The sequence below is a fragment of the Oncorhynchus masou genome, chromosome 15 (assembly GCF_036934945.1).
Source record: "Oncorhynchus masou masou isolate Uvic2021 chromosome 15, UVic_Omas_1.1, whole genome shotgun sequence".
NCBI classification, from domain to species: Eukaryota; Metazoa; Chordata; class Actinopteri; order Salmoniformes; family Salmonidae; genus Oncorhynchus; species Oncorhynchus masou.
Window position 1 is genome coordinate 59,357,411 of NC_088226.1, and position 25,616 is coordinate 59,383,026.

Here is a 25,616-nt window from a genome sequence, read left to right on the forward strand (position 1 = left end):
AAGGAGACATCTCATCATTTCATGAATAATTCGTGCTATAGGTTAGACATGTATGAAAAGGAGACATCTTAATGTTGCGCAACCACAATATTTTGCCTTACAATATTAATCAGACTAAAATTTATCAAATAATAGCTACATTAACCATAGTAGGAGATGTTGAAAAACATTTTCAATTATTCATGCTTAGCCCTACCAATCAGCTGTGCTCCAGTTGTCCTTGTCATGCCGCTCCTCGTGTCTTGATAGACTAAATGTTTGTATTATTTTCCCAAACTGCAAAGTAATCAGGCTTATCACATTTCCATGGCTTGACACAAGGTAATTAACCCCCAGAATCATATATATTTTTAACCACTAACATGTCAATAAAAGCTTATGTTGGAAGCTGATCCATCAAGTCATTTGATTAAGGCATCATTCTAATGATGTCATATATAATTTTCTAACCTGTTGATATTTTTCCAACATTATAAAAGCAATATAAACTAGAGGAGACAATGGCCTGTGCTTAATTTTTTTTTTTTTAATTCCAGGTCATCAGGGGGGTTGCAGGGAGCAGTGTGTTACTTTTGCCATGTGTGACTTTCTTACTTCTTATACTATTATGTCTACTACTTTTGTTGTTCAATGGCAACTTAAACATTTGAAGATTATGAGCTAGATGCCAATGCTAATGTACAGGTGTATTCCTGTATCCCCCAGATCTGATAGTGGTTATTGCCTCCGTCGTAGTGCTGGGTGTAGGCTCCAATGGCCAAGTGTTTGCCACATCTGCTATCAGGTACTGGGTGTGGTAAAAATGAATATTTTACCTGGCTTTCCAGAAATCCTGGTTTGATGATCCCTGATATCCTGCTTATTCACCTCCTAATTGCGGGAAAGCCTCCAACCGGGATTTAGGGAAAACCAGGAAATGTATTGAAAGTTCCTGCAATTTTGCAACCATAATTACAAGTAATATAATATTGTAATATTAGTGTAACATTTTGTGTTGTACTGTAATTGTGTTTTTGTTGCAGAGTAAAACAGGTGGAAGAGAGTAGAGGTATATTAGGCTAAGGTTTGATTGACATTGGTTGCCTTTTGTCTCCATGATTACAGGGGAATCCGCTTCCTCCAGATTCTACGCATGCTGCACGTGGATCGTCAGGGAGGAACTTGGAGGCTTCTTGGATCGGTAGTCTTCATCCATAGACAGGTGGAGATCCCTTTACATCTGTTGGCTCATTTCATATCATAATGATTTTGCAGTAGTATGAGCTTACATGAAGTTAAATATCAAAAGGTAACCTGGAGTATAATGCTGTTTTTAGTAGAGTGAATTAATCTACCCTGATCTTACTTGATCTAACTTGATCTACTTGTCTACTGTACCCTGAGTAGGCTTCTCATAAATCCTCAGTCAATCAAGCAGTGGGTCTACTGCTATTATTTTAGGGTTGAGAGTTTAGGGTTTATATAAATAGGGGAGATTAGGAATTTGGTATTTTATTGGGATCCCCATTAGCTGTTGGGAAAGCAGCAGCTACTCTTCCTAAAGATGAAGTCTTCTGTCTGTGTGAAATGATAGATATAGAGTCATATGCCTCCTCTTTCTATGTAGTCATTGCACACTCTAGTCTTGATCAGACTATGTGTTGTAATGATTGATGTTATGGACAGATATAATTTTAGTTTGATTCACACCTGCAATGTAAAATGTGTAAATAATGTAAAGAAATACATGTAACACCTATACATGGTCTACTGCACATTACAAGTGACATACTCCACTCTCTATCTGCATTTCCTCTGTTGTAGGAGCTGATCACCACGCTGTACATCGGCTTCCTGGGGCTGATTTTCTCCTCCTACTTTGTGTACCTAGCGGAGAAGGATGCTGTGGACGAGGAGGGAAAGACTGGCTTCTCCAGCTACGCTGATGCCCTGTGGTGGGGCGTGGTAAGGCATAGTATTAGAGCTGATGTCGTGTGGTGGGGCGTGGTAAGGCATAGTATTAGAGCTGATGTCCTGTGGTGGGGTGTGGTAAGGCATAGTATTAGAGCTGATGTCCTGTGGTGGGGCGTGGTAAGGCATAGTATTAGAGCTGATGTCTTGTGGTGGGGCGTGGTAAGGCATAGTATTAGAGCTGATGTCCTGTGGTGGGGTGTGGTAAGGCATAGTATTAGAGCTGATGTCCTGTGGTGGGGCGTGGTAAGGCATAGTATTAGAGCTGATGTCTTGTGGTGGGGTGTGGTAAGGCATAGTATTAGAGCTGATGTCGTGTGGTGGGGCGTGGTAAGGCATAGTATTAGAGCTGATGTCTTGTGGTGGGGTGTGGTAAGGCATAGTATTAGAGCTGATGTCCTGTGGTGGGGCGTGGTAAGGCATAGTATTAGAGCTGATGTCGTGTGGTGGGGCGTGGTAAGGCATAGTATTAGAGCTGATGTCCTGTGGTGGGGCGTGGTAAGGCATAGTATTAGAGCTGATGTTGTGTGGTGGGGCGTGGTAAGGCATAGTATTAGAGCTGATGTCCTGTGGTGGGGCGTGGTAAGGCATAGTATTAGAGCTGATGCCCTGTGGTGGGGCGTGGTAAGGCATAGTATTAGAGCTGATGTTGTGTGGTGGGGCGTGGTAAGGCATAGTATTAGAGCTGATGCCCTGTGGTGGGGCGTGGTAAGGCATAGTATTAGAGCTGATGTTGTGTGGTGGGGCGTGGTAAGGCATAGTATTAGAGCTGATGTCTTGTGGTGGGGTGTGGTAAGGCATAGTATTAGAGCTGATGTCCTGTGGTGGGGCGTGGTAAGGCATAGTATTAGAGCTGATGTCGTGTGGTGGGGCGTGGTAAGGCATAGTATTAGAGCTGATGTCGTGTGGTGGGGCGTGGTAAGGCATAGTATTAGAGCTGATGTCGTGTGGTGGGGCGTGGTAAGGCATAGTATTAGAGCTGATGTCCTGTGGTGGGGCGTGGTAAGGCATAGTATTAGAGCTGATGTCGTGTGGTGGGGCGTGGTAAGGCATAGTATTAGAGCTGATGTCGTGTGGTGGGGCGTGGTAAGGCATAGTATTAGAGCTGATGTCCTGTGGTGGGGCGTGGTAAGGCATAGTATTAGAGCTGATGTCGTGTGGTGGGGCGTGGTAAGGCATAGTATTAGAGCTGATGTCGTGTGGTGGGGCGTGGTAAGGCATAGTATTAGAACTGATGCCCTGTGGTAGGGCGTGGTAAGGCATAGTATTAGAGCTGATGTCCTGTGGTGGGGCGTGGTAAGGCATAGTATTAGAGCTGATGTCCTGTGGTGGGGTGTGGTAAGGCATAGTATTAGAGCTGATGTCGTGTGGTGGGGTGTGGTAAGGCATAGTATTAGAGCTGATGTCCTGTGGTGGGGCGTGGTAAGGCATAGTATTAGAGCTGATGCCCTGTGGTAGGGCGTGGTAAGGCATAGTATTAGAGCTGATGTCGTGTGGTGGGGCGTGGTAAGGCATAGTATTAGAGCTGATGTCCTGTGGTGGGGCGTGGTAAGGCATAGTATTAGAGCTGATGTCGTGTGGTGGGGCGTGGTAAGGCATAGTATTAGAACTGATGCCCTGTGGTGGGGTGTGGTAAGGCATAGTATTAGAGCTGATGCCCTGTGGTGGGGTGTGGTAAAGGCATAGTATTAGAGCTGATGCCCTGTGGTGGGGTGTGGTAAAGGCATAGTATTAGAGCTGATGCCCTGTGGTGGGGTGTGGTAAAGGCATAGTATTAGAGCTGATGCCCTGTGGTGGGGTGTGGTAAGGCATAGTATTTGAGCTGATGCCCTGTGGTGGGGCGTGGTAAGCAGAAGAGGCTGGTAAGGAGGAAGGCTCAAAATAATCATGGAAACCAACCATTACTATGAGCCCGTCCTCCCCATTTAAAGTGCCACCAGCCACCACTGGTGGTAAGGCATAGTAATAGGATAGTACTGTATATAGCAGACACGTTTATCCAAGGTAACTTACAGAACAGTGATATACAGTGCATTATTTTTAATACATTTGTAAAAATGTCTAAAAACAGTTTTTGCTTTGTTATTATGGGGTATTGTGTGTAGATTAATGAGGAACATTTTTAATTTCATCCATTTTAGAATAATGCTGTAATGTCACAAAATGTGGAAAAGGGAAAGGGGTCTGAATACTTTCCGAATGCACTGCACATTTTAGTATATGTGACCCAAGCGGTACTCAAACCCACAACCGGGGTCCCCCTCTAGCTTGAGTGTTTCTGGAATACCATAAAGAAACAAGTTGCATTAATACTGGAGCATTTAGCATTAATACTGGAGTGATAGATGTGCAGATGATGATGTGCAAGTAGGGATACTGGGGTGCAAAAGAGCAAGAGGGTAAGTAAGAATATGGGGATGAGGTAGTTGGGTGGGCTATTTACAGATTGGCTGTGTAGAGGTACCAGTGATCGGTAAGCTGCTCTGACAGCTGATGCTTAAAGTTAGAGAGGGAGATAGAAGACTTCAGCTTCAGATATTTGTGCAATTCGTTACAGTCATTGGCAGCAGAGAACTGGAAAGAAAGCCGGCCAAAGGAATTTTTGGCTTTGGGGATGACCAGTGCAATATACCTGCTGGAGCACGTGCAACTGGTGGGTGTTGCTATGGTGACCAGTGAGCTGAGATAAGGCGGGGCTTTACCTAGCAAAGACTTATAGATGACCTGGAGCCAGTGGGTTTGGCGACTAATATGTAGTGAGGGCCAGCCAACGAGAGTATACAGGTTGCAGTGATGAGTAGTATATGGGGCTTTGGTGACAAAATGGATGGCACTGTGATAGACTACATCCAGTTTGCTGAGTAGAGTGTTGGGGGCTATTTTGTAAATGACATCGCCGAAGTCAAGGCTCGGTAGGATAGTCAGTTTTACGAGGGTATGCTTGGCAGCGTGAGTGAAGGAGGTTTTGTTGCAAAATAGGAAGCAGATTATAGATTTAATTTTGGATTGGAGATGCTTAATGTGAGTCTGGAAGGAGAGTTTACAGTCTAACCAGACACCTAGATATTTGTAGTTTTCCATATGTTCTAGGTCAGAACCGTCTTGAGTAGTGATGCTAGTCGGGCTGGAGGGTGCGGGCAGCAATCGGTTGAAGAGCATGCACTTAGTTTTACTTGCATTTAAGAGCAGTTGGAGGTCATGGAAGGAGTGTTGTATGACGTTGAAGCTCGTTTGGAGGTTTGTTAGCACAGTGTCCAAAAAAGGGCCAGATGTATACAGAATGGTGTCATCTTGTTAGAGGTGGATCAGAGAATCACCAGCAGCAAGAGCGACATCATTGATATATACAGAGAAAATAGTCGGCCCAAGAATTGAACCCTGTGACACTGCCAGAGGTCCAGACAACAGGCCCTCCGATTTGACACACTGAACTCTATCTGAGAAGTAATTGGTGAACCATGTGAGGCAGTCATTTGAGAAGCGAAGGCTATTGAGTTTGCCGATAAGAATGTGGTGATTGACAGAGTTGAAAACCTTGGCCAGGTTGATGAAGATGACTGCGGTTATGATATCGTTTAGGACCTTGAGCGAGGCTGAGGTGCACCCATGACCAGCTCGGAAACCAAGTTTCTGCAGGGAGTGCTGTGTTGTTGGCCGGGGTAGGGGTAGCAAGGTGGAAAGCATGGCCAGCCGTAGGAAAACTCTTATTGAAATTATCAATTATTGTAGATTTATCGGTGGTGATAGTGTTTCCTATCCTCAGTGCAGTGGGCAGCTGGGAGGAGGTGCTCTTATTCTCCATGGACTTTACAATGCCCCAAAACCTTTTGGAATTAGTGCTACAGGAAGCACATTTCTGTCTGAAAAAGCTATCCTTAACTTTCCTAACTGACTGAGTATATTGTTTTCTGACTTCCCTGAAAAGTTGCATATCGCGGGGGCTATTCGATGCTAATGCAGAACGCCACAGGATGTTTTTGTGCTGGTCAAGGGAAGTCTGGGGTGGACCAAGGGCTATATCTGTTCTTAGTTCTACATTTTTTGAATAGGGCATGCTTATTTAAGATGGAGAGGAAAGTACTGTTGAAGAGAAACTAGGCATCCTCTACTGACGGGATGAGGTCAATATCCCTCCAGGATACCCGGGCCAGGTTGATTAGAAAGGCCTGCTCTCTGAAGTGTTTTAAGGGAGTGTTTGACATTGATGAGAGGTGGTCATTTGACCGCGGACCCATTACGCATGCAGGCAGTGATCGCTGAGATCCTGGTTGAAGACAGCAGAGGTGTATTTAGAGGGCAAGTTGGTCAGGATGATATCTAAGAGGGTGCCCATGGTTACGGATTTAGGGTTGTACCTGGTAGGTTCCTTGATAATTTGTACCCTTACAGACAACTAACATGCTGTCGCCGAGGCGCTTTCGAGGGTATATGACTGTGATATATATAACTTCATGGCCGGGCACTTGCGGTCATACAAAGGACCATTATTCTGCATTATGAGTGGATGTTGATTTTTTCTTATCGTTTTAATGAAAAACTGATGTAAAAAAATGTGAAGGAAACCTGCCTTAATGAATACCGCCCAGTAGCACTCACGTCGGTAGCCATGAAGTGCTATGACAGGCTGGTCATGGCTCACATCAATACCTTCATTCCAGAAACCCTAGACCCAATTTGTATACCACCCCAACAGATCCACAGATGACGCAATCTCAATCGTACTCCACACTGCCCATTCCCACCTGGACAAAAGGAACACCTATGTGAGAATGTTGTTCATTGACGACAGCTCAGTGTTTAACACCATAGTGCCCATGAAGCTCATCACTAAGCTAAGGACCCTGGGACTAAACACCTTCCTCTGCAACTGGATCTTGGACTTCCTGATGTGCCGCCCCCAGGTGGTAATGGTAGGCAGCAACACATCTGCCACTCTGATCCTCAACACCAGGGCCCCTCAGGGGTGCGTGTTTTGTCCCCTCCTGTACTCCTTGTTCACCCACGACTGTGTGGCACGACTCCAACACTATCATTAAGTTTGCTGACGACACAACAGTGGTAGGCCTGATCACCGACAATGAGCCAATAGGGAGGAGGTCAGAGACCTGGCAGTGTGGGGCCAGGACAACAACCTCTCCCTCAATGTGAGCAAGACAAAAAATTGTCGAAGACTCCAGTCCCGGCAAGCGGTACCGGACCGCCAAGTCTTGGTCCAAAAGGCTTCTACCCCCAAGCTATAAGACTGCTGAACAATTCATCAAGTGGCCACCTGGACTATTTACATTGACCCCCCCCCCTTGTTTTTACACTGCTGCTACTCGCTGTTTATTATCTATGCATAGTCACTATTCCCCTACCTACAAATTACTTCGACTAACCTGTACCCCTGCACATTGACTCAGTACCGGTACCCGCTGTATATAGCCACGTTATTGTTATGTAATTTTCTTGTGTTACTTTTTATTTTATTTTTTACTTTAGTTTATTTAGTCAATATTTTCGTAACTCTACTTCTTGAACTGCATTGTTGGTTAAGGGCTTGTAAGTAAGCATTTCATGGTAAGGTCTACACTTGTATTCGGCACATGTGACAAATACAATTTGATTTGTTTTGATCAACAACCCAACCCTGCTCTTTTTAAAGAAACCAATACAACTAAGTGACCCAATGCTTGCAACTCAGCAGTTGGGTCATCTAAACAACCCAGCATCCGAGTGAAGGCTGTTTTGGTTGTTTCCATCAGGCGGGTCAAGTTTCCAGTTCAGTTAATTAAACAGTTCAATGTAAGGCTGTGGGTAATAAAAAACCTATGGTAGTCTTGTGCTAGAGGGATCTACACGCAATAAACCACCTCACTGCTCTCTGTCTCAAATACCTTTTACTCTGTCACTATAAAGTGTCAGTTCCTTTAATTAAAACTGTAATTGCAGGATTACTAGCTGTTTTGTAATGAGAGTTAGAAAGGTTCAGGGGTCCTTGGTGCCCAATGGAACCATGAAGAAAAGCTGTTTTTGTGTGTCATAGCCACAATGAACAAAACAGCCCGATAGGAACTTTGCTCTCCTTTGTTAATCACAGAGACTGTAAACTTGAGACTTGTGATATGCCTTGCCAATAGGTTTGGTCACTCGTGTGTGTGGTGTGTGTGTGGTGTGTGTGTGCTGAGATCAGTTTGTCCAGCAGTAAAGGGAGAGCCTGTTTGGAGAGTGTTGTGTGTGCGTGTTTCCCAGTGTATTCCCTGTCAGCTTGTTTTCCACTGTGGGGTGTGCAGGTGCAGGGCACAGCTGTAGGACGGGCCCAGAGCCCACAGGCCAATGGCATGATTCATATTTCTCCTCTCCTCTCATCTGCCTCACACTCAGAGGTTGTTAAGGGAAGAGTGTTTGATCTGGAGATTCACCAGCACTCTGCTCAACCTCTGAAAATGGGAGAGAGAGACAGAGAAGCTATTAATATCAGGATGGATAGGGAGAGGGGTAGAGAGAGAGATTTAGTTGATGTTGTTTTTAGGGTGTATGGTGTTTACTATGAACCATATGATGGCAGGTGTGGTGTGGCAATGACACACACACTTCCACAGAGAGAGGGAGAAAGAGTAAATGGACTGTACCCCAGTGAGAACTCAAGATGGTGTGTTTGACCTTTGTGAAGACATGGAGAGGCTTCGCCACACACTTGGAGTGCAGCGCTTACACCAGGGGTTTGAATGGGGGGGTGTTGTTGAGTGGACTATTCCACACTGATGTCAGGCCCATTGTTTAGTCATAGAATGTGTAGATGAGGATTAACCATCCCCCTCCCTCCTTTCTTCCCTCCCTCCTTCTTCCTATTTCCTCCCAAAAAGTTTTAAGTATCTCACCTTACATCACCCTCTTTGTATAAGCACACAGCACAAGGTCACACGGCGCCCCAAAGACACTCCACTATGCTTCTCTCAATGTGTCACAATTGGCTCAGCTTTCAGAGTGGATGTACATGGAAATGCAGGGGTATTTGTTTTCCTCCGTGCTCCGCTTGGCCAAATTCCTCTCCTCACTGAGGATTAGTCCCAGAATCCTCTCCTCACCGAGGATTAGTCCTAGTCAGAATCGTATTCCTATTGAGTGAATTTCAACTGCTGAGTGGTGACAGTTTTGGGGGCAGGCCAATATGTGTGATGAACTTTCTCCTCATGGTCTGCTCCTTGTTGTTATCGCCAAACTGTGCTCAATGACCTCTTTACGATCAAGTAGCTCATTATTAGAAGCCTTTAACAAACAATTTTTAACTTATTTAGTACATATGTAAATGTAATAATGGTGAAAAGATATATATAACGGGAAATGATCGTGTAAATAAAAATAACATCAGTGTGTGGAAACATTGCCTTGTTTTCCCTAACCTATCCTGTCCCCACTGCCCCCAGGTGACGGTGACCACCATTGGCTACGGGGACAAGATTCCTCAGACGTGGATAGGGAAGTGCATTGCCTCCTGCTTCAGCATCTTCGCCATCTCCTTCTTCGCTCTGCCTGCAGTAATTACCCCTCATCTTCCTCCTCTTCTTCCACAATAAACTAAATAGCATAATGTGTACATAATTCATAATACACAATATTGCCTTCCATCATTACTGTGTTGTCTGGTGAGTAACCCAGTTAGTCCTCTGAGGGGAAGCATCAGTGTGCAGCTCCAGGTTGTCCTGTGGTTTCAGTGTCATGATGCCTCTCTCTCTCTTTCTCTCTCTCCCTCTCCCCTTCTCCAGGGTATACTGGGCTCGGGCTTTGCTCTGAAGGTGCAGCAGAAACAGAGACAGAAACATTTCAACAGACAGATCCCGGCTGCAGCCTCACTAATCCAGGTACTGTCAGTCAGTCAGTCAGTCAGGCAGACAGACAGACAGACAGACAGACAGACAGACAGACAGACAGACAGACAGACAGACAGACAGACAGACAGACAGACAGACAGACAGACAGCAGTCAAACAATCACTCTGTCCTGTCTGGGATCTCAACAGCTATGTATAGGAGAGAATATGTATAGGAATGAGTGTGTAGAAAGTGCTTAAGCACAGTGATGACACATGGGACCTACTGTAGGCCGCTGAACCTCTCTAGTACCAGGTCTGGTCTGACGGACGCCATCTTTGATTCAGTGCTTTACTCATGTAACAACTCCAGGCCAGGATTTCAGATAGGTTCAATTTAACATGTCCAGGACCACTACATTTCCTGAATTCTTTAAATAACACATTTGTTCCCTTCATATCTTGCCAATGTAAGCTTCAAAAAGCAGTCTAGTACAAATAGATGAGTAGCAGTGTTTGTAGTCTGCACATGTCCTGGAAAGGGTGAGCTGTCCTGTCCTGTTCTCTCCCAGGCAGAGAAGACAGGCAAATAGCAGCCAGTTTATTCACCAGGAGCTGGCCATCACAAGGATCACATTGACTCTGAACATAAAAAGAAGCCCACAGCTACATTTACAAAGAGACTCCTTATTGTGCTGACTTATAAGAAACATAGAGTCACTGAATCAACATGATGATGAGGATGACGGTACAGAGCTAAACATGGAATGGCTATATGAATGGTTATACTGTATGTGAATGGTTATATGACTGATTATACTGTATGTGAATGGCTATATGAATGGTTATACTGTATGTGAATGGTTATATGAATGGTTATACTGTATGTGAATGGTTATATGAATGGTTATACTGTATGTGAATGGTTATACTGTATGTGAATGGTTATACTGTATGTGAATGGTTATATGAATGGTTGTACTGTATGTGAATGGTTATACTGTATGTGAATGGTTATACTGTATGTGAATGGTTATATGAATGGTTATACTGTATGTGAATGGTTATATGAATGGTTATACTGTATGTGAATGGTTATACTGTATGTGAATGGTTATACTGTATGTGAATGGTTATATGAATGGTTATACTGTATGTGAATGGTTATATGAATGGTTATACTGTATATGAATGGTTATATGAATGGTTATACTGTATGTGAATGGTTATACTGTATGTGAATGGTTATACTGTATGTGAATGGTTATATGAATGGTTATACTGTATGTGAATGGTTATATGAATGGTTATAATGTATGTGAATGGTTATATGAATGGTTATACTGTATGTGAATAGCTATATGAATGGTTATACTGTATGTGAATGGTTATATGAATGGTTATATGAATGGTTAAACTGTATGTGAATGGTTATATGAATGGTTATACTGTATGTGCATGGTTATACTGTATGTGAATGGATATATGAATGGTTATACTGTATGTGAATGGTTATACTGTATGTGAATGGTTATATGAATGGTTATACTGTATGTGAATGGTTATATGAATGGTTATACTGTATGTGAATGGTTATACTGTATGTGAATGGTTATATGAATGGTTATACTGTATGTGAATGGTTATACTGTATGTGAATGGTTATATGAATGGATATACTGTATGTGAATGGTTATATGAATGGTTATACTGTATGTGAATGGTTATATGAATGGTTATACTGTATGTGAATGGTTATATGAATGGTTATACTGTATGTGAATGGTTATATGAATGGTTATACTGTATGTGAATGGTTATATGAATGGTTATACTGTATGTGAATGGTTATACTGTATATGAATGGTTATATGAATGGTTATACTGTATGTGAATGGTTATATGTGAATGGTTATACTGTATGTGAATGGTTATATGAATGGTTATGTGAATGGTTATACTGTATGTGAATGGTTATATGAATGGTTATACTGTATGTGAATGGTTATATGTGAATGGTTATACTGTATGTGAATGGCTATATGAATGGTTATACTGTATGTGAATGGTTATATGAATGGTTATACTGTATGTGAATGGTTATATGAATGGCTATATGAATGGTTATACTGTATGTGAATGGTTATATGAATGTTTATACTGTATGTGAATGGTTATACTGTATGTGAATGGTTATATAAATGGTTAAACTGTATGTGAATGGTTATATGAATGGTTATACTGTATGTGAATGGTTATACTGTGTGTACTGTATGTGAATGGTTATATGAATGGTTATACTGTATGTGAATGGTTATATGAATGGTTATGAATGGTTATACTGTATGTGAATGGTTATATGAATGGTTATACTGTATGTGAATGGTTATACTGTGTGTACTGTATGTGAATGGTTATATGAATGGTTATACTGTATGTGAATGGTTATATGAATGGTTATGAATGGTTATACTGTATGTGAATGGTTATATGAATGGCTATATGAATGGTTATACTGTATGTGAATGGTTATATGAATGTTTATACTGTATGTGAATGGCTATACTGTATTTGAATGGTTATATAAATGGTTAAACTGTATGTGAATGGTTATATGAATGGTTATACTGTATGTGAATGGTTATACTGTATGTGAATGGTTATACTGTATGTGAATGGTTATACTGTGTGTACTGTATGTGAATGGTTATATGAATGGTTATACTGTATGTGAATGGTTATATGAATGGCTATATGAATGGTTATACTGTATGTGAATGGTTATATGAATGTTTATACTGTATGTGAATGGCTATACTGTATTTGAATGGTTATATAAATGGTTAAACTGTATGTGAATGGTTATATGAATGGTTATACTGTATGTGAATGGTTATATGAATGGTTATACTGTATGTGAATGGTTATATGTGAATGGTTATACTGTATGTGAATGGTTATATTGTATGTGAATGGTTATATGTGAATGGTTATACTGTATGTGAATGGTTATACTGTATGTGAATGGTTATATGAATGGTTATATGTGAATTGTTATACTGTATGTGAATGGTTATATGAATGGTTATGTGAATGGTTATACTGTATGTGAATGGTTATACTGTATGTGAATGGTTATATGAATGGTTATACTGTATGTGAATGGTTATATGAATGGTTATACTGTATGTGAATGGTTATATGAATGGTTATACTGTATTTGAATGGTTATATGACTGGTTATACTGTATGTGAATGGTTATATGTGAATGATTATACTGTATGTGAATGGTTATATGAATGGTTATATGAATGGGTATACTGTATGTGAATGGTTATATGTGAATGGTTATATGTGAATGGTTATATGTGAATGGTTATATGTGAATGGTTATATGTGAATGGTTATATGTGAATGGTTATATGTGAATGGTTATACTGTATGTGGATGGTTGTATGTGAATGGTTATATGTGAATGGTTATACTGTATGTGGATGGTTGTATGTAAATTGTTATACTGTATGTGAATGGTAATATGTGAATGGTTATATGAATGGTTATACTGTATGTGAATGGTTATATGAATGGTTATGAATGGTTATTCTGTATGTGAATGGTTATATGAATGGTTATACTGTATGTGAATGGTTATATGAATGTTTATACTGTATGTGAATGGCTATACTGTATGTGAATGGCTATACTGTATGTGAATGGTTATATAAATGGTTAAACTGTATGTGAATGGTTATATGAATGGTTATACTGTATGTGAATGGTTATATGAATGGTTATACTGTATGTGAATGGTTATATGTGAATGGTTATACTGTATGTGAATGGTTATATTGTATGTGAATGGTTATATGTGAATGGTTATACTGTATGTGAATGGTTATACTGTATGTGAATGGTTATATGAATGGTTATATGTGAATTGTTATACTGTATGTGAATGGTTATATGAATGGTTATGTGAATGGTTATACTGTATGTGAATGGTTATACTGTATGTGAATGGTTATATGTGAATGGTTATACTGTATGTGAATGGTTATATGAATGGTTATACTGTATGTGAATGGTTATATGAATGGTTATACTGTATGTGAATGGTTATATGTGAATGGTTATATGTGAATGGTTATATGTGAATGGTTATATGTGAATGGTTATATGTGAATGGTTATATGTGAATGGTTATACTGTATGTGGATGGTTGTATGTAAATTGTTATACTGTATGTGAATGGTTATATGAATGGTTATATGAATGGTTATACTGTATGTGAATGGTTATATGAATGGTTATACTGTATGTGAATGGTTATATGTGAATGGTTATACTGTATGTGAATGGTTATATGAATGGTTATACTCTATGTAAATGGTTATATGAATGGCTATATGAATGGTTATACTGTATGTGAATGGTTCTATATGAATGGTTATACTGTATGTGAATGGTTATATGTGAATGGTTATACTGTATATGAATGGTTATATGAATGGTTATATGAATGGGTATACTGTATGTGAATGGTTATATGTAAATGGTTATATGAATGGTTATATGAATGGTTATACTGTATGTGAATGGTTATATGTAAATGGTTATATGAATGGTTATATGAATGGTTATACTGTATTTGAATGGTTATATGACTGGTTATACTGTATGTGAATGGTTATATGTGAATGATTATACTGTATGTGAATGGTTATATGAATGGTTATATGAATGGGTATACTGTATGTGAATGGTTATATGTGAATGGTTATATGTGAATGGTTATATGTGAATGGTTATACTGTATGTGGATGGTTGTATGTAAATTGTTATACTGTATGTGAATGGTAATATGAATGGTTATATGAATGGTTATATGAATGGTTATACTGTATGTAAATGGTTATATGAATGGTTATATGAATGGTTATACTGTATGTGAATGGTTATATGAATGGTTATACTGTATGTGAATGGTTATATGTGAATGGTTATACTGTATGTGAATGTTATATGAATGGTTATACTGTATGTAAATGGTTATATGAATGGTTATATGAATGGTTATACTGTATGTGAATGGTTATATGAATGGTTATACTGTATGTGAATGGTTATATGTGAATGGTTATACTGTATGTGAATGGTTATATGAATGGTTATACTCTATGTAAATGGTTATATGAATGGCTATATGAATGGTTATACTGTATGTGAATGGTTCTATATGAATGGTTATACTGTATGTGAATGGTTATATGTGAATGGTTATACTGTATATGAATGGTTATATGAATGGTTATATGAATGGGTATACTGTATGTGAATGGTTATATGTAAATGGTTATATGAATGGTTATATGAATGGTTATACTGTATTTGAATGGTTATATGACTGGTTATACTGTATGTGAATGGTTATATGTGAATGATTATACTGTATGTGAATGGTTATATGAATGGTTATATGAATGGGTATACTGTATGTGAATGGTTATATGTGAATGGTTATATGTGAATGGTTATACTGTATGTGGATGGTTGTATGTAAATTGTTATACTGTATGTGAATGGTAATATGAATGGTTATATGAATGGTTATATGAATGGTTATACTGTATGTAAATGGTTATATGAATGGTTATATGAATGGTTATACTGTATGTGAATGGTTATATGAATGGTTATACTGTATGTGAATGGTTATATGTGAATGGTTATACTGTATGTGAATGGTTATATGAATGATTATACTCTATGTACATGGTTATATGAATGGCTATATGAATGGTTATACTGTATGTGAATGGTTCTATATGAATGGTTATACTGTATGTGAATGGTTATATGTGAATGGTTATACTGTATGTGAATGGTTATATGAATGGTTATACTGTATGTGAATGGTTATATGTGAATGGTTATACTGTATGTGAATGGTTATATGTGAATGGTTATATGAATGCTTATACTGTATGTGAATGGTTATATGAATGGTTATACTGTATGTGAATGGTTATATGTGAATGGTTATATGTGAATGGTTATATGAATGGTTATACTGTATGTGAATGGTTATATGAATGGTTATACTGTATATGAATGGTTATATGAATGGTTATACTGTATGTGAATGGTTATACTGTATGTGAATGGTTATATGAATGGTTGTACTGTATGTGAATGGTTATATGACTGGTTATACTGTATGTGAATGGTTATATGTGAATGATTATACTGTATGTGAATGGTTATATGAATGGTTATATGAATGGTTATACTGTATGTGAATGGTTATACTCTATGTGAATGATTATATGAATGGCTATATGAATGGTTATACTGTATGTGAATGGTTATATGTGAATGGTTATACTGTATGTGAATGGTTATATGTGAATGATTATACTGTATGTGAATGGTTATATGTGAATTGTTATATGAATGGTTATATGACTGGTTATACTCTATGTGAATGGTTATACTCTATGTGAATGGTTATATGAATGGCTATATGAATGGTTATACTGTATGTGAATGGTTATATGTGAATGGTTATACTGTATGTGAATGGTTATATGTGAATGGTTATACTGTATGTGAATGGTTATATGTGAATGGTTATACTGTATGTGAATGGTTATACTCTATGTGAATGCTTATATGAATGGTTATATGAATGGCTATATGAATGGTTATACGGTATGTGAATGGTTATACTGTATATGTGAATGGTTATACTGTATATGAATGGTTATATGTGAATGGTTATACTGTATGTGAATGGTTATATGTGAATGGTTATATGAATGGTTTTGTGAATGATTAAATGTGAATGGTTATATGTGAATGGTTATATGTGAATGATTATATGAATGGTTATACTGTATGCAAATGGTTATATGAATGGTTATATGAATGGTTATATGAATGGCTATATGAATGGCTATATGAATGGTTATACTGTATGTGAATGGTTATACTGTATGTGAATGGTTATATGAATGGTTATACTGTATGTGAATGGTTATATGAATGGTTATACTGTATGTGAAAGTTTATATGAATGGTTATACTGTATGTGAATGGTTATATGAATGGTTATACTGTATGTGAATGGTTATATGAATGGCTATATGAATGGTTATACTGTATGTGAATGGTTATATGAATGGCTATATGAATGGTTATACTGTATGTGAATGGTTATATGAATGGTTATATGAATGGCTATATGAATGGTTATACTGTATGTGAATGGTTATATGAATGGTTATACTGTATGTGAATGTTTATATGTGAATGGTTATACTGTATGTGAATGGTTATATGTGAATGGTTATACTGGATGTGAATGGCTATATGAATGGTTATACTGTATGTGAATGGTTATATGAATGGTTATATGAATGGTTATTTGAATGGTTATACTTTATGTGAATGGTTATATGTGAATGGTTATATGAATGGTTATACTGTATGTGAATGGTTATATGACTGGTTATACTGTATGTGAATGGTTATATGTTAATGATTATACTGTATGTGAATGGTTATATGAATGGTTATACAAATGGTTATTTGTGAATGGTTATATGTGAATGGTTATATGAATGGTTATACTGTATGTGAATGGTTATATGACTGGTTATACTGTATGTGAATGGTTATATGTGAATGATTATACTGTATGTGAATGGTTATATGAATGGTTATATGAATGGTTATATGTGAATGGTTATATGTGAATGGTTATATGAATGGTTATACTGTATGTGAATGGTTATATGACTGGTTATACTGTATGTGAATGGTTCTATGTGAATGATTATACTGTATGTGAATGGTTATATGAATGGTTATATGAATTGTTATACTGTATGTGAATGGATATATGTGAATGGTTATACTCTATGTGAATGGTTATATATGAATGGTTATACTGTATGTGAATCGTTATATGTGAATGGTTATACTGTATGCGAATGGTTATATGTGAATGGTTATACTGTATGTGAATGGTTATTTGTGAATGGTTATATTTGAATGGTTATACTCTATGTGAATGGTTATATATGAATGGTTATACTGTATGTGAATGGTTATATGTGAATGGTTATATGAATGGTTATACTGTATGTGAATGGTTATATGAATGGTTATACTGTATGTGAATGGTTATATGTGAATGGTTATACTCTATGTGAATGGTTATATGTGAATGGTTATATGAATGGTTATATGTGAATGGTTATATGAATGGTTATACTGTATGTGAATGGTTATATGACTGGTTATACTGTATGTGAATGGTTATGTGAATGGTTAAACTGTATATGAATGATTATATGTGAATGGTTATAGTGTATATGAATGGTTATATGACTGGTTATACTGTATGTGAATGGTTATGTGAATGGTTATACTGTATGTGAATGGTTATAGTGTATGTGAATGGTTATATGTGAATGGTTATACTGTATATGAATGGTTTTATGTGAATGGTTATATGAATGATTAAATGTGAATGGTTATATGTGAATGGTTATATGAATGGTTATACTGTATGTGAATGGTTATATGAATGGTTATATGAATGGCTATATGAATGGTTATACTGTATGTGAATGGTTATATGAATGGTTATACTGTATGCGAATGGTTATATGAATGGTTATAAGAATGGTTATATGAATGGCTATATGAATGGTTATACTGTATGTGAATGGTTATACTGTATATGAATGGTTATATGTGAATGGTTATACTGTATGTGAATGGTTATATGAATGGTTATGTGAATGGTTATATGAATGGTTATATGTGAATGGCTACATGTGAATGGTTATATGTGAATGGTTATATGAATGGTTATATGTGAATGGTTATATGTGAATGACTATATGAATGGTTATATGTGAATGACTATATGAATGGTTATATGTGAATGACTATATGAATGGTTATATGTGAATGGCTGTATGTGAATGGCCATATGTAAATGGAACATGTGAATGTTTATATGTGAATGTTTATATGTGAATGGCTACATGTGAATGGATACATTTGAATGGTTATATGTGAATGACTATATGAATGACTATATAAATGGCTATATGAATGGCTATATGAATGGTTATATGTGCATGGCTATATGTGAATGGCTATATGTGAATGGCTATATGTGAATGGCTATATGTGAATGGTCATATGTGAATGGCTATATGTGAATGGCCATATGAAGTTGTTAAACCAGGAATCTACTTCAGAGGGAAGAGTTTTCTCTGTCAGAACACATTGTTGCCCTTAAAAACTGATCCAAGGTCAGTTTAGCTGTTGTCCACCTAATGGTTAAGGTTAGGAAAGGTCTGATCCTAGATCTGTGCCTGAGGGCAGCTTCTTCCCAGAGTTGAGATAATGTCCAGGTGATCAGCTCACCGTCTGTGTTTACCGTGGGTAAATATGCTAGGACACTTATCACACTGGTTCAGTTTGTCCATCCTCTTTTTCAGACGCTGTGGCGCTGCTATGCAGCAGAGAAACGAGAAGGCTGTCCCGCCACCTGGAAGATGTATGTCCTCACCGGAGACTACATTCTCCCCATGAACTCTGAAAACAACAACCCAAACCTCAGAAACAAGGTAAACACTACCTTACTTCTTCAGTTATAACAAACATAATACTGCAGGTCTATACACACTTTATACACCTTTATCCCTGTTAAGAGAGGCATTCTACTGATGCACTATAGCTGCTTTGTCAATCAACAGCTAACATATATGTCAACCTGTCTCTTGGAGAGCTTGCATCCTGTCTCAATTCCCAGAGGAGATGTCAGAAAGAGAGCTGCCCTCAGGAAAAAGCTGTTTGCTGGTGATATGAGCCTTCCATCCTACAGACAGACAGACAGACAGACAGACAGACAGACAGACAGACAGACAGACAGACAGACACATGGTACTATTCCCTTTGACAGTGTGGATTTTAAATACATTAGCAATGTGGTGGTGCTTAGGGCATGGATCTACGAAAGAACAAGTTAAGCCCCCCACCCACTCCCTTTCACCATCTCAACCCCCCGTATGCCTTACTGCTCGAGGCAAGAGCCAGTCAAATCAAAATCACATCAAATTTGATTGGTCATACACATGGTTAGCAGATGTTAATGCGAGTGTAGTGAAATGCTTGTGCTTCTAGTTCCGACAATGCAGTAATATCTAATAAGTAATCTAACAAATTCACAACAATTACCTTATACACACAAATGTAAGGGATGAATACGAATATGTACATATAAATATCTGGATGAGCGATGGCCGTGCGGCATAGGCAAGATGCAGTAGATGGTATAAAATACAGTATATACATATAGATGAGTAATGTAGGATATGTAAACATTATTAAAGTGGAGTTATTTAAAGTGACTAATGATAGGCATAGGCAAGGTGCAGTAATGTAGATGGTACAGAACAGCATATACATATGACATGAGTAATGTAGGATATGTAAACATTATTAAAGTGGAGTTATTTAAAGTGACTAATGATAGGCATAGGCAAGGTGCAGTACTGTAGATGGTACAGAACAGCATATACATATGAGATGAGTAATGTAGGATATGTAAACATTATTAAAGTGGAGTTATTTAAAGTGACTAATGATAGGCATAGGCAAGGTGCAGTACTGTAGATGGTACAGAACAGCATATACATATGAGATGAGTAATGTAGGATATGTAAACATTATTAAAGTGGAGTTATTTAAAGTGACTAATGATAGGCATAGGCAAGGTGCAGTACTGTAGATGGTACAGAACAGCATATACATATGAGATGAGTAATGTAGGATATGTAAACATTATTAAAGTGGAGTTATTTAAAGTGACTAATGATAGGCATAGGCAAGGTGCAGTACTGTAGATGGTACAGAACAGCATATACATATGAGATGAGTAATGTAGGATATGTAAACATTATTAAAGTGCCATCATTTAAGGTGACTAGTGATACCTTTATTAAGTCCATTTATTAAAGTGGCCAGAGATTTGAGTCTGTATGTTGGCAGCAGCCTCTCTATGTTAGTGATGGCTGTTTAACAGTTTGGCCTTTTTCAGTCTCTCAGTCCCAGCTTTGATGCACCATTACTGACCTCGCCTTCTGGATGATAGCGGGTAGTTTGCCCCCGGTGATGCGTTGTGCAGACCTTACCACCCTCTGGAGAGCCTTGCGGTTGAGGGCAGTGCAGTTGTCGTACCAGGCGGTGATACAGCCCGACAGGATGCTCTCGATTGTGCATCTGTAAAAGTTTGTGAATGTTTTAGGTGACAAGCCAAATTTCTTAAGCCTCCTGAGGTTGAAGAGGCACTGTTGCACCTTCTTCACCATGCTGTCTGTGTGGGTGGACCATTTCAGTTTGTCCATGACTTCTCCTTCTCCGTGATGTGTACGCCGAGGAACTTAAACCTTTCCACTTTCTCCACTACTGTCCCTTCGATGTGCATAGGGGGGGTGCTCCACGATCATCTCCTTTGTTTTGTTGACGTTGAGTGAGAGGTTATTTCCCTGACACCACACTCCGAGGGCCCTCACCTCCTCCCTGTAGGCCATCTCGTTGGTAATCAAGTCTACCACTGTATTGTCGTGTGCAAACTTGATGATTGTGTTGGAAGTGTGCATGGCCACGCAGTCATGGGTGAACAGGGAATACAGGAGAGGGCTGAGAACGCACCCTTGTGGGGTCCCAGTGTTGAGGATCAGCGGGGTGGAGATGTTGTTTCCTACTTTCACCACCTGGGGGCGGTGTATCAGAAAGTCCAAGACCCAGTTGCACAGGGTGGGGTTGAGACCCAGGGTCTTGAGCTTAATGACGAGTTTGGAGGATACTATGGTATTAAATGCTGAGCTGTAGTCAATGAACAGCATTCTTACATAGGTATTCCTCTTGTCCAGGTAGGATAGGACAGTGTGCAGTGTGATGGCAATTGCATCGTCAGTGGACCAATTGGGGTTGTAGGCAAATTGGAGTGGGTCTAGGGTATCAGGTAGGGTGGAGGTGATATGCTCCTTGACTAGTCTCTCAAAGCACTTCATGATGACAGAAGTGAGTGCAACGGGGCGATAGTCATTTAGTTCAGAATCCTTAGCTTTCTTGGGAACTGGAACAATGTGGCATGTAGGGACTTGAAGCATGTAGGGACTGGGATATGGATTGATTGAATATGTCTGTAAACATGCCAGCCAGCTTGTCTGGGCCTAATCTGAGGATGCGGCTAGGGATGCCATCTGGGCCGGCAGCCTTGCAAGGGTTAACACGTTTAAATGTTTTACTCAAGTTGGTCACGGAGAATGAGAGGCCACAGGCTTTGGTAGCGGGCCGTGTCAGTGACACTATATTGTCCTCAAAGCGAGCAAAGAAGATGTTTAATTTGTCTGGGAGCAAGACGTTGATGTCTGCGACATGGCTGGTTTTCTTTTTGTAATCCGTGATTGACTGTAGACCCTGCCACATACGTCTCGTGTTTGAGCCCCCCAGGATGATTCCGGGCCTTTGTCTCCCCCACACAAAGACACAGTCAGTTGAGATGATGTCATTGCCGCCTTTCTCATGGGAGGAAACCTTTGTGTTGGTAGAACAGCAACAACAACAAAAATTGTTTGGCATTGAACCCACACATTGGGGAGAGTGAAGGCTGATTCTGTCACTTTCTGTTTCGGCATGTGACTTCTCCCCTCTCTCTCTCTCCCTCCTCTCTCTCTCCCGCTCTCTCTCCCTCCTCTTTCTCTCTTTCTCTCTCTCTCCTCTCTCTCCCCTCTGCTCCTAATGAGTCATTCAGGATTCAGACCCATTCTGGTATTTGGACAGGACTATGGGCCAGTGTCAATGCCAGGACACTGTGTGTGTCATTGAGTAAAAATCATTGTGTCATTCTATAAAGCAGTCAGTTAGTGACGTGCTGCCTCTAGGTGATGGAGTGGAGCACAATGAAGGCCCCGAGGAATTCAGAGACTCAAAGAGCGTTGACCTCAGTTAAACCAGCACAGATTTGAAGACATGGCCTTAATCACCATGCAATAGTAAAAGAATCTATGACTAACACAGTGTATTATTTGAAGGTTTAAAGGTGCACAAATCATTGCTTACAAAACAGATACCGAGGTTTCTGTGTTCTGAATGGTTAGGAATCAAAGTTTACTGGGTAGTATAAGCCATGTTAGAAAATAGCAAATCAGGAATGAATGACAAGTGATAGTGCTAAACCATAAAAACACAACCACAACAACTTGTCTAACATATGAACGTAGGGAATGGCCACATGTGACTTGGTATTTGGTATTTTATTAGGATCCCCATCAGCTGTTGCAAAAGCAGCAGCTACACTTCCTGGGGTCCACACAAAACATTAAACATAATACAGAAAATCAATAAACAAGAACAGCAGGACAGAACCACATAACAAAACAAAAGAAGCACACAGCCTACATATCAATGCATCCACACTAACTATCTAGGTCAATCTGTTTTTTAAAACCAGGTTTGCTGTTTATTTGAGCAATAATATGAGATGGAAGGAAGTTCCATGCAATAAGGGCCCTATATAATACTGTACACTTTCTTGAATTTATTCTGGATTTGGGTACTGTGAAAAGACCCTTGGTGGCATGTCTGGTGGGATAAGTGTGTGTGTCAGAGCTGTGTGTAAGTTGACTATGTAAACAATTTGGGATTTTCAAGACATTATTGTTTCTTATAAAAATAAGTGATCAGTCTCTCCTCAACTCTTAGCCAAGAGAGACTGGCATGTATAGTATTTATATCAGCCCTCTGATTACAATGGGTAGCAGAACTTCCCGCTCTGTTCTGGGCCAGCTGCAGCTTAACTAGGTCTGTCCTTGCAGCACTGGACCACACGACTGGACAATAATCAAGATAAGATAAAACTAGAGCCTGCAGAACTTGCTTTTTGGAGTGTGGTGTCAAAAAAGCAGAGCATCTCTTTATTACGGACAGAACTCTCCCCATCTTTATAACCATTGAATCTATATGTTTTGACCATGACAGTTTACAGTCTAAGGTAATGGAAAGTGATTTAGTCTCCTCAATTTGTTCAACAGCCACACCATTCATTACCAGGTCTAGAACAAAATGAATGATTTGTACAAATACAATGCTGTTCAGGACCAGTTTATTAAAGGAAAGGGGGATACCTAGTCAGTTGTACAACTGAAATCTGTCTTCCGCATTTAACAATAGCATTGTATTTGGTCAAACACAATTTTAGTCAAACACAATTTTTGGGTAGCGGAATTACTTTGGCTTCCCTCCAGGCCTGAGGACAAAGACTTTCCTCTAAACAGGAGAACATGAACCTGACTAGGAAAACTCCTGGCCCTGAGTTTAACCAATGCTGAGTTTGTGTTCAGGAAAGCCCTGGTGATGCATTCTTGTGTCTGTCTGTGTTGAACAAGCGCACCAAGAGGAAACTGAAGATGGTTCGTGACAATGGCTCCCTGACCATCCTTGGAGCGAGGAAGATGTCCATTCCTCAGATCACCTTCGACCACATCGAAGATAACGACGAGAAGAAAGAGGTCCCCTTCTTTCTAGAAGAACCCCAAGGTATATAACTGAATCAATTTGAAAATAAAAGAGAGCCGCACACTCTAGGAGCTCAGATGCAAAAATTGAATTACCAACGTTTCGACAGCCAAGCTGTCTTCATCAGGGTATAATCACAAACACTGCTTGATGACTCGACACACAGGTGTCTGTAATCATGGCCAAGAGTGGCCTAATATCATTGGTTAATTCTCAAATATTAAAATGGCATACAAAGAACAGCATACAAACAACAAATGGATAGCATACGACCATAGATTCATTTTAGACTACACAAGCTTACAAACAATTACAATGGCAAAGTCACAATAATCACAAGAAGTGCTTCAGATCAAAGTCTACGTTGAGACCGAAGGGAGCAAGGGTCTTTAATTTAAAGATCCAGACAGCCTCTCGTTTTAACAATAAATGATCAAGGTCACCCCCTCTCTTAGGGAGGTTGAATCAAAGCACGAAGCGGATTTAACTTCTTTTAGAAAACAGCACTAATGCTGGAAACAAACATCATTACGTAATCCAGAGTCAACTTTATTTATTTTCCAAGTTATAGCACGTGCTATTTTACACATAGCAGGTTTTTAAAAGGACCAAACAGTTTGCGATAGTGGTATAGTGGTATCGTCCTGGCCCTAGTTTCTGTACATATGCAGTTGGTCATCTTACAGATGCTCCTATTGGTTGGCTTCAAGTGAAGATAGATACTGCCATACTGGGCATATCTGAACACATTGTGTGTAAAGGTGTATAGGTAACAAGCTCATTGGTATTGGAATTAAGCAATAAGGCACAAGGGGCTGTGATATATCAAATCACATGTTATTAGTCACATGTGCCGAATATAACAGGTGTAGACCTTACAGTGAATTACTTACTTACGAGCCACTAACCAACAATGCAGTTCAAAAAAATATTATTATATATATATATATATATATGTGTGTTTAGATGCCTCTTGGATCTATATGGCCAGTATACCACGGCTAAGGGCTGTTCTTATGCATGACGCACAAACCCCTGAGGTGCCTTATTGCTATTATAAACTGGTTACCAACAGAATTTGAGCAGTACAAATACATGTTTTGTTTTACCTGTGGTATACGGTCTGATATACCATGGCTATCAGCCAATCAGCATTCAGGGCTCAAACCTCCCAGTTTATAATGTGTAATATGTAGTGGTTTGTTTTACGAGGAACACATAGACTACTTGAACCAGCATATACAATACTAGTGCTTTCTAGGAACTGTTAAA

The 25,616-nt window shown here is 39.1% G+C and overlaps 1 protein-coding gene across 1 annotated transcript in view; it reads left to right on the forward strand.

Moving 5' to 3' along the window:
• The window catches only part of LOC135556560 (potassium voltage-gated channel subfamily KQT member 1-like), a 311,677-nt gene that overhangs the window by 34,837 nt on the left and 251,224 nt on the right, over positions 1-25,616 (forward strand). The window contains exons 4-10 of the mRNA XM_064989862.1: positions 706-784; positions 1,105-1,201; positions 1,804-1,944; positions 9,357-9,467; positions 9,696-9,791; positions 19,262-19,390; positions 24,215-24,365. Coding sequence (XP_064845934.1) covers positions 706-784; positions 1,105-1,201; positions 1,804-1,944; positions 9,357-9,467; positions 9,696-9,791; positions 19,262-19,390; positions 24,215-24,365 — 804 coding nt within the window. The remainder of the gene's footprint in view (positions 1-705; positions 785-1,104; positions 1,202-1,803; positions 1,945-9,356; positions 9,468-9,695; positions 9,792-19,261; positions 19,391-24,214; positions 24,366-25,616) is intronic.